Source organism: Sarcophilus harrisii, chromosome 2 (genome assembly GCF_902635505.1).
Source record: "Sarcophilus harrisii chromosome 2, mSarHar1.11, whole genome shotgun sequence".
NCBI lineage: Eukaryota > Metazoa > Chordata > Mammalia > Dasyuromorphia > Dasyuridae > Sarcophilus > Sarcophilus harrisii.
In genome coordinates, this window is record NC_045427.1 from 164,749,009 (window position 1) to 164,762,396 (window position 13,388).

At 36.4% G+C, this 13,388-nt stretch overlaps 1 protein-coding gene across 1 annotated transcript in view; it reads left to right on the forward strand.

Moving 5' to 3' along the window:
• HAO1 (hydroxyacid oxidase 1) overlaps window positions 1-13,388 on the forward strand; it is a 74,926-nt gene that overhangs the window by 40,434 nt on the left and 21,104 nt on the right. Inside the window, exon 3 of the mRNA XM_003758199.3 lies at window positions 7,045-7,300. Within this exon, the coding sequence (XP_003758247.1) occupies window positions 7,045-7,300 (256 nt within the window). The remainder of the gene's footprint in view (window positions 1-7,044; window positions 7,301-13,388) is intronic.

The window sequence follows — 13,388 nt, forward strand, 5'->3', positions numbered from 1 at the left end:
GGGGGGGCATTGGTTTAGATACTAATATTTTAGATACTATGGATAAAAAAATATTTAGGTCAAATATACAAACTATCAACATATTCTCTTTCCCCCTTATGTAATAATCAGAGCACTTTGTGAAGTTGGGTTAACTGAGTACTAGCCTGGAAATCATTTGTGACCCATCCACACAAAGGCATAATTCAGATCCCAGGAAGGAAGCAGTGTTAACCACAGCCAAGTTCAATTTAATATGCCTCTAATACTGGGTGTAAGGCACTGCGCTAAACATGGAATCTACAAAGAGGAGCCTAAAACATAGTTCCTGCCTTCAATAAGTATAAAATCTAATAGGGAAATGAGGCACATATACTAATAAATGTAATAATAAAAACTACTAGTTTTATTGATGTCTTTTATTTTTACATCACTTCATTTGTCTCCTATGTATTTATATTTTATTTATAAAATAAATTGAATATGATAAGTGCTTAAGAGAAGTCAAAGAGTAAAGGGTGAGAAATTTGAGGGCAGAGGGTTGTTTCTACTTGGAGAGATCTGGGAACTCTTCCTGTAGTAACCTAATTTGGTTCTTGAAAGAAGGAAGGGGTTTTAGCAGGAGAAATAGGGGAATCTATTCCACTTATAGTGTATGATATTCATAAAGACACATATGCAAGCTTATATAAAGAGTTTTTATATAATCTACTATAGAACATACATATGTTTATCTGTATATTTGTATGCATGCCAAAATATAGTCCCTGCTCTCAAGGAATTTACATTCTAATAGGGAAAACAGTAAGCAAACAATATATATCCATATACACGTATGTATTAAGAAACCACCAGGGGGTGGGGGCAAAATTATATGACTTAATAGTGCAGGTGTAAGAAGCTAAAAGATTGACAAGAGAGCTGAAAGACATATTCTGCTCAGATATTAAATGAAAGGAACCAGGCAGTGCATATACTATAAGTAAAAAGAAAACACTAGTTTATGGTTTTATATTACTTCCTCAATTGCGCTGTATTTAGGTAAGTGATTTATCCTGTTAACAAGTTTATGCAGTGTTAAAATAGAGAAAGAGAAATTTAGTAATAGTTACTTGGTACTCTGTATAACTTATTGGTTTTGAGACAGAAGAGGTACATATGAGAAATGTAATCATTCCATTAATATGTATATATTCCTAAAGACTCAATAATAACTTATATAAGTTTTTAATCAAATAGAAATACTATTTATCTTTATATTTGTACAATGCCAAACATAGTCTCCCAGAATTGACATTCTAAAATGGTGAAGTAACAAACAATTAATATATAATATGTCTAAAAATCACAGTGGGTGAAAATTAATGACTAGATTATTCTATTAAAGAATGAAATCCTCAAAAATGTGAAGGTAAAGACTTTAGTTTTTGCAAAATGTTGAACCTGCCAGTATTTCTAGTCAATATCCTTAGCTTTTTACCCTCTCCTCTCGATACACCTGTACTTTATGCATCATTTCCTTCTTCCAGTTTCTTCTTCCTATGCGGAAAAATAGTAACATCTCCTCTCCTCTCCTCATTGCTCCTCCTCGGTCAACTCCTGTAAATGCCTCCTCCAAAATCTCTATTAATTCGTCCTCTGCCTCATTGACCTCCAATAACCTATCTCTGTGCTCATGGGAACGATTCTCCTCTCCAACTCCTCAGACTCCGTCGACTGAAAATGTTCATCCACCTGCTCTCCATCAAAATCTCCCAATCCATACATACCTTCTTCTTTTCGTTGACTCCTTCAAAATCTGATGCTAAACTCTCCTCTTTCCTCCTGTTTCTCCTGCCTCCATACCTCTTTCTCCTCCTCTCTTTTCTCTCCTCCTCTTCTCTCCTCCCTCCTCCCTCCTCCTCCCCTCCTCCTTCTCCTCCTCCTCCTCTCTTCCTTCTTCTTCTTCTCTCCTTCCTCCTCCTCCTCCTCCTCCTCTTCCTCCTCCTCCTCCTCTTCTCCTCCTCCTCTTCTTCTCCTCCCTCCTCCTCCTCCTCCTCCCTCCTCCTCCTCTCCCCTCCTCCTTTCTCCTCCTCCTCCTCCCTCTCCTCCTCCTTCTCTCCTCTCCTCCTCCTCCTCTCTTCTTCTCCTCCTCCCTCTTCCTCCTCCTTCCTCCTCCTCCTCCTCCTTTCCTCCTCCTCCTCCTTCTTCTTCCTCTCCTTCTTCCTCCTCCTCCTCCTCTCCTCCTCTCTCCTCCTCCTCCTCTCTCTCCTTCTTCTTCTTCTTCTTCTCTCTCTTCCTCTCCTCTCTTCTTCCTCCTCCTCTCCTCTCTCCTCTTCTTCTTCTCTCCTCCTTCTCTCCTCCTCCTCTCCTCCTCCTCCTCCTCCTTCTTCCTCCTCCTCCTTCTTCTTCTTCTTCTCCTCTCTCCTTCTTCTTCTCCTCTCCTCTTCCTCCTCCTCCTTCTCCTCCTCCTCTTCTCCTTCTCCTTCTTCTCTTCTTCTCCTTCTCTCTTCTCCTTCTTCTCTTCTTCTTCTTCTTCTTCCTTCTTCTTCTTCTTCTTCTCCTCTTCTTCTCTCCTTCTTCCTTCCTTCTCTTCTTCTCCTCCTTCTCTTCTTCTCCTCCTTCTTCTCTTCTTCTCCTTCTTCTCTTCTCTTCTTCTCCTTCGTCTCTTCTCCTTCTCTTCTCTTCTCCTTCTCTTCTTCTCCTTCTCTCCTCCTCTCCTTCCTCCTTCTCTCTCCTTCTTTTTCCTTTTTCTCCTTCCTTCTCTTCTTCTCCTTCTCTCCTTCTTCTCTCCTTCTCTCTCCTCTCTTCTTCTTCTCTCCTCCTCCTTCTTCCTCCTCTCTCCTCTTCTTCTTCTTCTTCTCCTTCTTCTTCCTCTCTTCTCCTCCTCCTCCTCTCCTCCTCCCTCCTCTCCTCCTCTCCTCTCTTCTCTCCTCTCTTCCTTCCTCTCCTCCTTCTTCTTCTTCTTCCTCTCCTCCTCCTCTCCTTCTTCTTCTTCTTCTTCTTCTTCTTCTTCTTCTTCTCTTCTTCTTCTTCTTCTTCTTCTTCTTCTTCTCCTCCTTCTCTTCTCTTCTTCTTCTTCTTCTTCTTTCTTCTTCTTCTTCTTCTTCTTTCTTCTTCTTCTTCTTCTTCCTCTTCCTTCTTCTTCTTCTTCTTCTTCTTCTTCTTCTTCTTCTTCTTCTTCTTTCTTCTCTTCTTCTTCTTCTTCTTCTTCTTCTTCTTCTTCTTCTTCTTCTTCTTCTCCTTCTTCTCCTTCTCCTTCTTCTCCTTCTCCTCCTTCTTCTTCTTCTCCTTCTCCTTCTTCTCCTTCTTCTCCTCCTCCTTCTCCTCCTCCTCCTCCTCCTCCTACTCCTCCTCTTCCTCCTCTTCCTCCTTCTTCTCCTCCTCCTCTTCCTCCTCCTCCTCCTTCTTCTCCTTCTTCTTCTTCCTTCTTCTTCTTCTTCTTCTTCTTCTTCTTCTTCTTCTTCTTCTTCTTCTTCTTCTTCTTCTTCTTCTTCTTCTTCTTCTTCTTCTTCTTCTTCTTCTTCTTCTTCTTCTTCTTCTTCTTCTTCTTCCTCCTCTTTTTTACTGGAGAGGTTTATGTTGTCTGGATTTTCATCATCCACTGGCAATCTCAGACTTGACAAAGACCATGGTTATCACAAGCTTCCAGGGAGGTGAGACCCCCCCCCCACTTTACTTGAGAGTGTCACCTGACGGTCAAGGTCTGGAAAAGTACATCCTATTAGTAAAAGGAACTAACAAATCATAAAATTTCTAAAGTGATATTAGTAATTATTAGAAAGTAATACTTATAAGGTGGAATTAAAACACAGATTAACAGTATGATTCTTCTCAGCTGCTAAATACTGAATTTTACTATATTGAAGAAAAGTTATATGTGTCAATGTTCCCTCTCAGAACCAGCAAATGAATATTCCAAAGGTAGATGGTATGCCAATGACAAGAAGAACAATACTAGTTTTTTTTTAGTTTGTTTGCTTTTGTCCCGTCTTAATTTCTGATTCATAAAATGGAAAGACTAGAACATATGATTTATAAAATTCTTTTTTTTAAATTTTAATTTATATATTTTTAAGAATCCAGAGTCTGGTTTATAAATTAAAATGAATGCATTTGAGAGAAAAAGGAGAAATGATATATTTTGGAATAGAAAAAGTAATTTGTATTAGTATTTCAGTTTTAGTTTTTAATAAATATTATTAATGATAAAAAATCATATTCAAGGTTTAAAAAAGTGTTTTCTTTATAGCAATCCTTAGAGGTAGTAGCTTCAGGTGTTATTACTCTATAGATGTTAAATTCTATAGATTGGGAAGCTGAGACATAGAGCAATTGAGTGATTTGAAAATGGGAATAGAGGAAAATACCTTCAAAGCTACAGCTGAAAGAGAATTTTTGATCAAACCAGGTATAGAAGAGTGCATAAAAACTGATATAGACAATTTTGATTAAATATAATTTAAAAGTTATTTTAGTTAGAATGAGGCATGGTAGTATGTGTGTTTGTGGGAAATCTTCACAACAAAAATATGATAACAGCCTAATTTAGAGGTTATCTAGGAAACTGGTACAAATATAAACATCAAGATCCCCAGTAAATAAGTGACTTAAATAATATGGATAGTTGTCAATAGGAAAAAAATGAAAGCTATAATCAAATACATGAACAAGTTCTACAAATCTCTAACAATAAAGAAAATGAATATTAAAATAAGTCTGAGATTTTATTTTATGTCTGTCAAATTGGTAAGGATAATAATATAGAAATACTGTTGGAAGGGCTATGAAAAGATAGGAACATTAATATGCTGTTGAAGGAACCATGAATTTGTCAAGGTGTTCTAGAAAATAATTTGAAATTATGTGAAAAAATTAATAAATTGTTTATTTGATGTAACAATCCTGCTACTGAACGTGTACTCTAAGGAAATAAATTTTTAAAAAATCTCATATTGCCAAAATATTAATAACACTTTTGTGGTAGCAATAAACTACAAATGAAGCAAGTACCTATTGATTAGGGGAAATATCTAAATAATTCATACCATTTTGACATAATTTAATATTATTGTACCATTCGAAACAATTGCTGTAAGGAATTTAGAAAAATATGGAAAGGCTTAAATGAATTAATAAAGAGTAGGGTAAGTGGAAATAAAATGTAAAATATATACAATGCAAGTATACAAAAATGTAAATAAAAATAATATAAAAAGGGAAATGAACTTAAGTAACATGAAATGAATAATATTCATTCCAAAGGACAGATCATCAAACATTCTCTGCTTCTCTTTGTACATGAGGTTGGGTGCACTTCAGGGGAAAAGAAGAGCAAGTAAGGACAGAAATGTTCTTGTATTGAATGATCTTGCTTAACTTTTTTTCTTTAGTCGTAAGAGGAAATGTTTAGTATCAGAGAAAGGAGGGAATCATTTCTTATACTATTAAGGAAATTATATTGTCAGATATGGTCAATGGTCCATGTGTTAATATTTGGATTAACTGTACTTCCTTAAAAGGGAGAGTTTTGTTGGAGGAAGGTTATTAGAAAATGCCAGCAGTGTTTTAAAACATCATTTACATTAAGAAATTTACAAAGAAAATTATAAAAAGAAATTATCTGATTTGCTGAGGGTCATATAGCTAAGAGTGAATTCAAACTCAGGCCTTGTGCCTTAGCACATTTTCATTGCATAACATAACTTTTCTTGCCTAGCATTTTTGGGCCTTTTTGTCTTTCTTTTTAAAAAAGCTTTTTATTCTAAAAATATATGCATACATAATTTTCAACATTCACTCTTGCAAAACCTTGTGTTCCAGATTTTTTCTTCCTCCCTCCCCCCTACCCTTCCCTTAGATAGTAATACAATATGTTAAACATGTACAATTCTTCTATACATATTTCTACAATTATTATGCTGCACAAGAAAAATCAGATAAAAAGGGAAAAATGAGAAAGAAAATAAAAAGCAAGTAAACAATAACAAAAAGTTAAAATTCTATGTGGTGATGCACATTCCGAATCCATAGTCCTTTCTCTCTCCATCACAAGACCATTGGAATTGGCCTGAATCACAAAGAGCCATGCCCATCAGAATTGATCATTGCATAATCTTATTGTTGCTGTGTACAATGTTCTCTTGATTCTACTCACTTCACTTAGAATCAGTTCATGTAAGTCTCTGCAGGACTTTCTATAAAGAGTCTTTCAAAGAGCTTTAAAGTCAATCCAGTTCAACATGGAACATGAAAAGCGTATTGTTCTTGTTTAGTCATGTCTGATTTGTAGAGATCCTATATGGGGTTTTCTTGGCAGAAATACTGAAGTGGTTTGTTTCCTTCTCTAACTCATGTTACAGATGGGGAAACTGAGGCAAATCAGAGTAAGTCAGTTGCTCAGGGTCATACAACTAGTAAGTATCTGTATCCAGATTTGAACTCAGACCCTTTTGACTCTAGTACTCTATCCACTGCACCACCTAGATGCTGGAATAAGGGCAGTAGAGAAGTGTAAATGCACGCATTCTTTCATTTGATTCCTTTCATGAACTTGGGGAAGTAGTGATCAATAAATAGATAGGGATAGGAATAGGGAAATATCATGCTTTTTGAATCCTAAGATTATACCTCTTGATGCATCCAAGTATTACAACTTTACTTTGCGTATAGTATCTAGCAACTATGTGCTGAAAAACTGCATAGTGTAGGCTCTGGAATCAAAGGAACAAGATTCCTATCGACCCTCTATGTGACCTTGATGTCATTTGACTGCCTTGGTTTTCGGTTTCTTCATCCACAAAATGAAGGACTTCTGTTTAGATGACCTCTGGTGTCTTTTCTAGTTCTTCTGTTTTATTCTCCATTTAACCTCAGCCCAATTTTTGTTTGCCTTTCATGTTGAAAGCTTATGAATTAATATATTTGATGTTTTCTGCTATTATTAGTAAAATGGATATTTTCTTGCTCTCTAATTAGAGAATTTAATCTTTATCTAAATCATATATTTTTTAACCTTTTAACCGGGAACATCAAGACTTGGGTCCCAAGATCTTGGCCATTTTGACCTTTCATCTTCTTCCTTAGCATGCCATTCTGTGGGAACAGGAATGATGCTAAGCACCTGGGCTACCTCTTCCATTGAAGAAGTTGCCCAAGCTGCCCCTGATGGCACTCGTTGGATGCAGCTGTATATCTATAAAGACCGGGAGGTCACTGAGCAGCTTGTGAAGAGGGCTGAGAGGAATGGCTACAAGGGAATATTTCTGACTGTAGACACTCCTTATCTGGGCAATCGCTTTGATGATGTACGCAACAGATTCCAGTTACCACCACATCTCAGGTACCTCTCTGCTTTCATTATATACAAGTCTCAGAATTTGTTTAATTATTCGCTAGTCAAAGAATATCAACTTTGTTTCCAAATCTTTGCTACAACAAAAATAAAATGCCACTGTAAATATTATGGTTGGTATGGGAATCCCCTCTCCTTTTTGACTTCCTTGGGGCATATGTGTACTAGAGGTGATGTTTGGGTTAAAAAGTATGAAGACTGTCACTTACTAAGCATAAAGCCAAATTGCCTTCAAGAGGGACAGGATCACACAGTCATTATGTGTCAGAGACAGGATTTGAACTTTAGTCTTCCTAGTATAGCTTTTTATTCACTGTACCATATAAGCCTTTCATTTTTTAGGTGTGTGCTGGAGCTAGCTCCTACTCGGTTCATAAAAGCCAATTGTTAAAATTTCAATATGAATATTTATATCTTGGAAATTTGTTAAGACTATTTGATTTATTGTTTTTTTTTTTTTTTACAAATACACAAAGCAAAGCTGTAATATTTGATGTTTTCTGCTATTATTAGTAAAATGGATGTTTTCTTGCTCTCTAATTAGAAAATTTAATCTTTATCTAAATCATATATTTTTTAACCTTTTAACCGGGAACTTCAAGACTTGGGCCCCAAGATCTTGGCCATTTTGACCTTTCATCTTCTTCCTCAGCATGCCATTCTGTGGGAACAGGAGTGATGCTAAGCACCTGGGCTACCTCTTCCATTGAAGAAGTTGCCCAAGCTGCCCCGATGGAACTCGTTGGATGCAGCTGTACATCTATAAAGACCGGGAGGCTTTATTGTTTTTTTTTTTTTTTTGGTTATTTACACTTTAGAAAATAATGGAGAATGTTAATAATTCAGATTAACCCTAAAACTATATTGGGAAGTTTTTTAGAAAGTCAGTTGTTAAATATTTACTTGTACATCCCTGTTATAGTAATTTTCGGGGTTTGGCACTAAGAGTTGGAAACCTTAGAAAACATTTTGCATAGAAGGTGTTTAAGCTGAATCAGGAAGGAAAGTAGTAATTTTGAGCAAAGGAGTTAAGAAGAGAGTATATTTAAAAACAAGATAGCCAGCCATAACAAATGCATGGAAGCAACAGCTGAAAGTCAGCAAGAATGTCAGTTTGGCTGGATCTCATTTTTCATGGGAGACAGTTTTGGTCAATAAAACTGGAAAGGTAGGTTCAGTTGGTTGTAAAGGGCTTTAAATGTCAAACAGAGGATTTGATTCTTGAGACCAAAAGGAACTGCTAGAATTTATTGAAGGAGATTGTCAGATTGTCAGAATTGTGCTTTAGGAAAATTAATTTGGTAGCTCAGTGAATGTTGAATTGGAAAAGGGAGACTTTTAAGGCAGGGAACCAATGAACACTCACCATCATTATATGATAGGACAAGGAATGAGTAAAGATATTCTTATGGCCTCAAGGACACTTGATAGTGGGAAAATTATCATGTGTTTTTTATGCTTAAGTTTATGTTAAATTTAATATAATATTATATAGTAACATGTGTAATGTTTTGTAAGTCCATAAAGCATTGTGTAAATATGCTACAATATAATATGATATATATATATATATATAATATAATAATAACAATAGAACATAGTGTCTCTTGGTAGTAATAATATCCTATATTTGTTTATTGCTTGACATCTTACACATTTCTTTGTTGCTGTGTTAGCATAAACATAAGTGTATGTGGATTGATGCATACATTAGAAGGATATGTTGTCACAGGATCTGTGATTCAAATGGTAATTTCATGTATGGGAATTCCCTTTTTCCCTGCCTAGGGATAATCCGAGGTTAAGACACTTGCCCATCTAGTTAAGTATAAGAGGTAGGATAAGTATGTAGGTCTTCTTAAATATGAATCTAGAACTCTATCCACTGCACAAACATAGTATACTATCTAATATAGCATATTTCTTTTACTCATACACATACACATATGGACATATATGTATATGGGAGAGCTCCGTGATACAGTGGAAAGAGTGCTAGACTTGGAGTCAGAAGACCTGAGTTCAAATCTATCTTCCCACACTTGTGTGATCTTGGTCAAATCACTGAACCCTATTTGCTTTATGATAATAGCTTGTACCTTCCAGGATTGTTGTGAAGATTAAATGAGGCAATAATTGAAAAAGTACTTAGCATAATATATTATAATACATTATAACAATATTACAATATATAATATATGCTATACACAAATAATATAAAATATATAAAATATTATTATGTTATATATATTATATAAATATTGGCTGTCATCGTCATCATTATTGATCTGAATCTGAATCTGGCTTGGGTTCAAATTCTTTGATGTGTATTGGCAGTGTGGTATTTATATTATATGCACATATAAAATACATAATATATGTATATATATGTAAAAAATACATATACAGAAATATACAGAGACAGAGAGAGAGGGAGGAAGAAAGAGAGACAGAGCAAGACAGAAAAGCATAAAGATGGAGAGGAAGGAGGGTAGAGGAACAGAGAGAGGGAAAGGAGGGAAGAGAAAGAGACACAGAGAGATACAGAGAGATAGAGTTAGAATCAGAGAGAGACAGAGACACAGAGAGAGAGTGAGATGGAGACAGAGAGAGAAAAAAAAAAGAGACAGAGACAGAAAGAAAAACAGAGAGACACAGAGAGAAAGAGACAGAGAAAGAGAGATTACAAACTATTTATCAAATGTTAGGGCTGCAACTCTTGCTTCCTTTCATCTTTGTAGGGTCACTTTCTGAGCAGTTGGAAGACTTAGTTCTCTGTCCTTTCACTTTGTTCTTGGGCTCATGCCCAGATGACGTGAAGAGCTAAGAGACAAAGCCCCCTTTTATTTTCAGGTTTTTAACAGAGTACCTAAGGCACCAGAGCTTGTCATATCTCCCATCTGAAGATGACCGAATAATTAGTAACACATCCAGGTTACAGGGAATACAGGAAACACCCCGTAGACGCCTTCGCCCTGGCCGGTGAAAGGAACACTAGCTCTGTTTGTTACAGGCTGACGTGGAGGGCCAGCTCCTTCTGGTTAGCTACTCATCATACCACATCCAGCACTCACAGGCAGAGTTCACTCTACTAATGGGAGGCACAGGCTTCCGTTGAAGTTACATACACCCAAAGAGCACATTCGTTACAACCTGATATGAAATCTGTCTTATTTCTGCTACTGACCTTATTCACAGGGGGTGAAGCCTGGCTTTTCAAATGTGAGGTTTGGCAGGCAGGGGAGACAGGAAATCCAGAAGAGAACGAAAGAGTCTGTAAAAAGCTGGTTTCTTCCAGGATTTACTGCTTACATTCCACCGCACCTCCCCACCTCACATGTTAGAGGAAGAGAAACCCCAAAATTGGCACCTGAGTGGGGTGGCAGGGTTCACAGCATTTGAGATTCTCTTTAATGTTGATCTGTAGAATGCATATGCAATATGCATGTGGAAATTGGAATTGGAATGTGTTCCTAAGGCAAAGAAGTTGGAGAGTAAGAGTTTTAACTACTTTTGGAAGAGAGAAGAATGAAATCAGCTCAACCAATTGATTCCTCAGACTTCTAGGCAAAAGCCCTTTCCTTTCTCTACATCCTGTGGAATTGTCCAAGGTCTGAGAGATCCAGGGTTAAGAGTGTGCTGTGAGATCAACATCAGAAAGGTTAAAGAAAATGAAAAGTCAGATTTGTGTCCCTATGTAGGATAAGACAAAGAGAAAAATGACACATCTAAGTTTTAACATTGGCCTATAATAATATATTAAGCAGCTGAGTGACACTATGAATAAAGTACTAAGCCTAGTCAGGAAAACTCATATTCCTGAGTTCAAATCTAGCCTCTGACACTTATTAGCTCTGTGATCCTGGGCAAGTAACTTAACTCTGCCTCAGTTCCTCATCTGTAAAAACGTGTTGGAGAAGGAAATGGCAAATTACTTGTTTCTATAGTAGGAAAACACTAAATGGGGTCATGATCAGAAGTGAACAACAATATAATGATATACTAAGTGGGATGGCCTGAAATTGTATCTTTATGTTTTGCCAATTATTTTGTAAACATGTGTTTACTGGAGAGTGACTCTAAGTTTAGTATGATGTTGACCCTGGAAAAAGATGAAGTGAAGACAAACCAAGGAGAGTTGGCACAAATAAAGTTGTGACTGTTATCTTTACCAATAGACTTAAGACCAGTTTCTTTCTGTACCTCTCCTATATGATATTTGCTTTATCTCTTTCTGTGCAATCATTTTTAGTAATGCTTTATATTGACTTCAGTGCTCTTTTTTTTTTTTTGTGTGTGTGTGCTGTGGAGGTATTTGTGATTTCATCAGATTCCCCATTTGAAATTAATTTCACTGATGCAGATCACAACTTATTTCTAATTTATTCTTAGAAAATTTGTCTTGAGCCACAATAGAGTAAGTGGATTTCCCATGGCTAGTATGTATAAAAGTTAAGACTTGAACCAATGTCTAAACTGTTTCAAGATTTCTTTATACTAAGTATGCTGTCTGTCAATACTCAATAGATGATCAATTATTCTACCCAAATACTCACCATACCCATCTCCTTGATACTTTCTCTATGTAGCATGAAATCTTTCTCTATCCCCCCCTTCCCCTCTTCATTTGATGTAAAGATATTAATTGAATCAATATTACCACTTCTGGAAAGGGTGTGTCAATTTACCCCACTCACTATTCCTGTAAATTTCTAAATCAAAACACCCTTCCCTGACTACCACTTCCTGTGAGAGGTTGACTTCCCCTACTGAGCTCCTTGAGAGCTAGAATTACTTGTATTTTATGTTTATTCCTAGTTATTAGCACAATGCTGAGCACATAGTAGTAAGTACTTCATAAATGTTTTTCAATGATTTATTCATTCGTTCATCATAAATACTTATTATTGAAAGGCAACATAACGTAGTTGATAAGGAACGGATCTTGGGATTGGGAAGACTCAGGTTCAAATTCTTTGATGTATATTGGCAGTGTGTCTCTAAGAAAGACATTTACCTCTTAGGGCTTCCTAACAACTTTCTCAGGATATAAACAGCAGAATAGTTATAGACATACCTTGATGGAGAGAGATTTTTCATGAAGAAAATCTTACTCTGATATGTCAGATCCATGCAAAAAAAAAAACCCTCACCCATAATTACCATTATCACTATTATTGTTATCATATACTTATTCTTTAACTAACTTATTTAATATTAAGCAATGTCTTTGGGAGAATAGGGTGAACATTGCATATGGAAGAAATAATACTTTTTCAGACCAGACTTAACAATATTGTGGATTATATTGCCAAAGAGCTTATTACTTTTGTGCCTTTGAACAGGACCTGTGTGATCTGAGGCTTCAGACTTTTGTGAGCAATCCGATCCCTCCAAACTGTCATTTATTTTAATATTTGTCCTTTCCTTCCTAATGAAATGAAATACTTGAAAATTGCAATTTCTTCTGTTCTTTATGTATGCCATAATTCAAATAAAATGGCATCCAGGAGACTTTTTGCAGAACCATCAGAAAAATGCTCCATCATGGATCTCTATAAAAGATATCTGAAAGCTTGTTCTTGGCTTAAGACTTTGAACAAAGTTTGAGAGTCACAACAAGGTCCCATTGTGCACAGAAATTTCTGTAAGGCAACATTCATTCAAGTGTTGATTTCTATTTCACAGTCCAAGAAAAACAACAGTTATTTATATAATTTTATGCATGTTTCTGTTTTTTCCTATCCATCCCCTCTCCTTGATTACCCCCTCCCCATCAAACCCTCCCACAAAACCTACAACTGAAAACCTAGAGTTTGTAAAGGAAGAGAGGTACACATACAGATGTTTTTTGCTTTCTTTTGGTCATGATTGAAACTAGATTGATAAGGGGTTTTCTTCTTCTTTTTCTTCTCCCCCTCCTCCTTCTTCTTTCCTTCTTTCTTCTCTTCCTCCTCCTCCTTCCCCTCTTCTCCCTTCTCTCTCCTTCCTCCTGCACTTCTCACTTCCCTCTTCATTTCCTTCTTTCCCTATCCCTCCTCCCTGTCTTTCCCTTCCTTTTCCCTTTTTTCTCTCC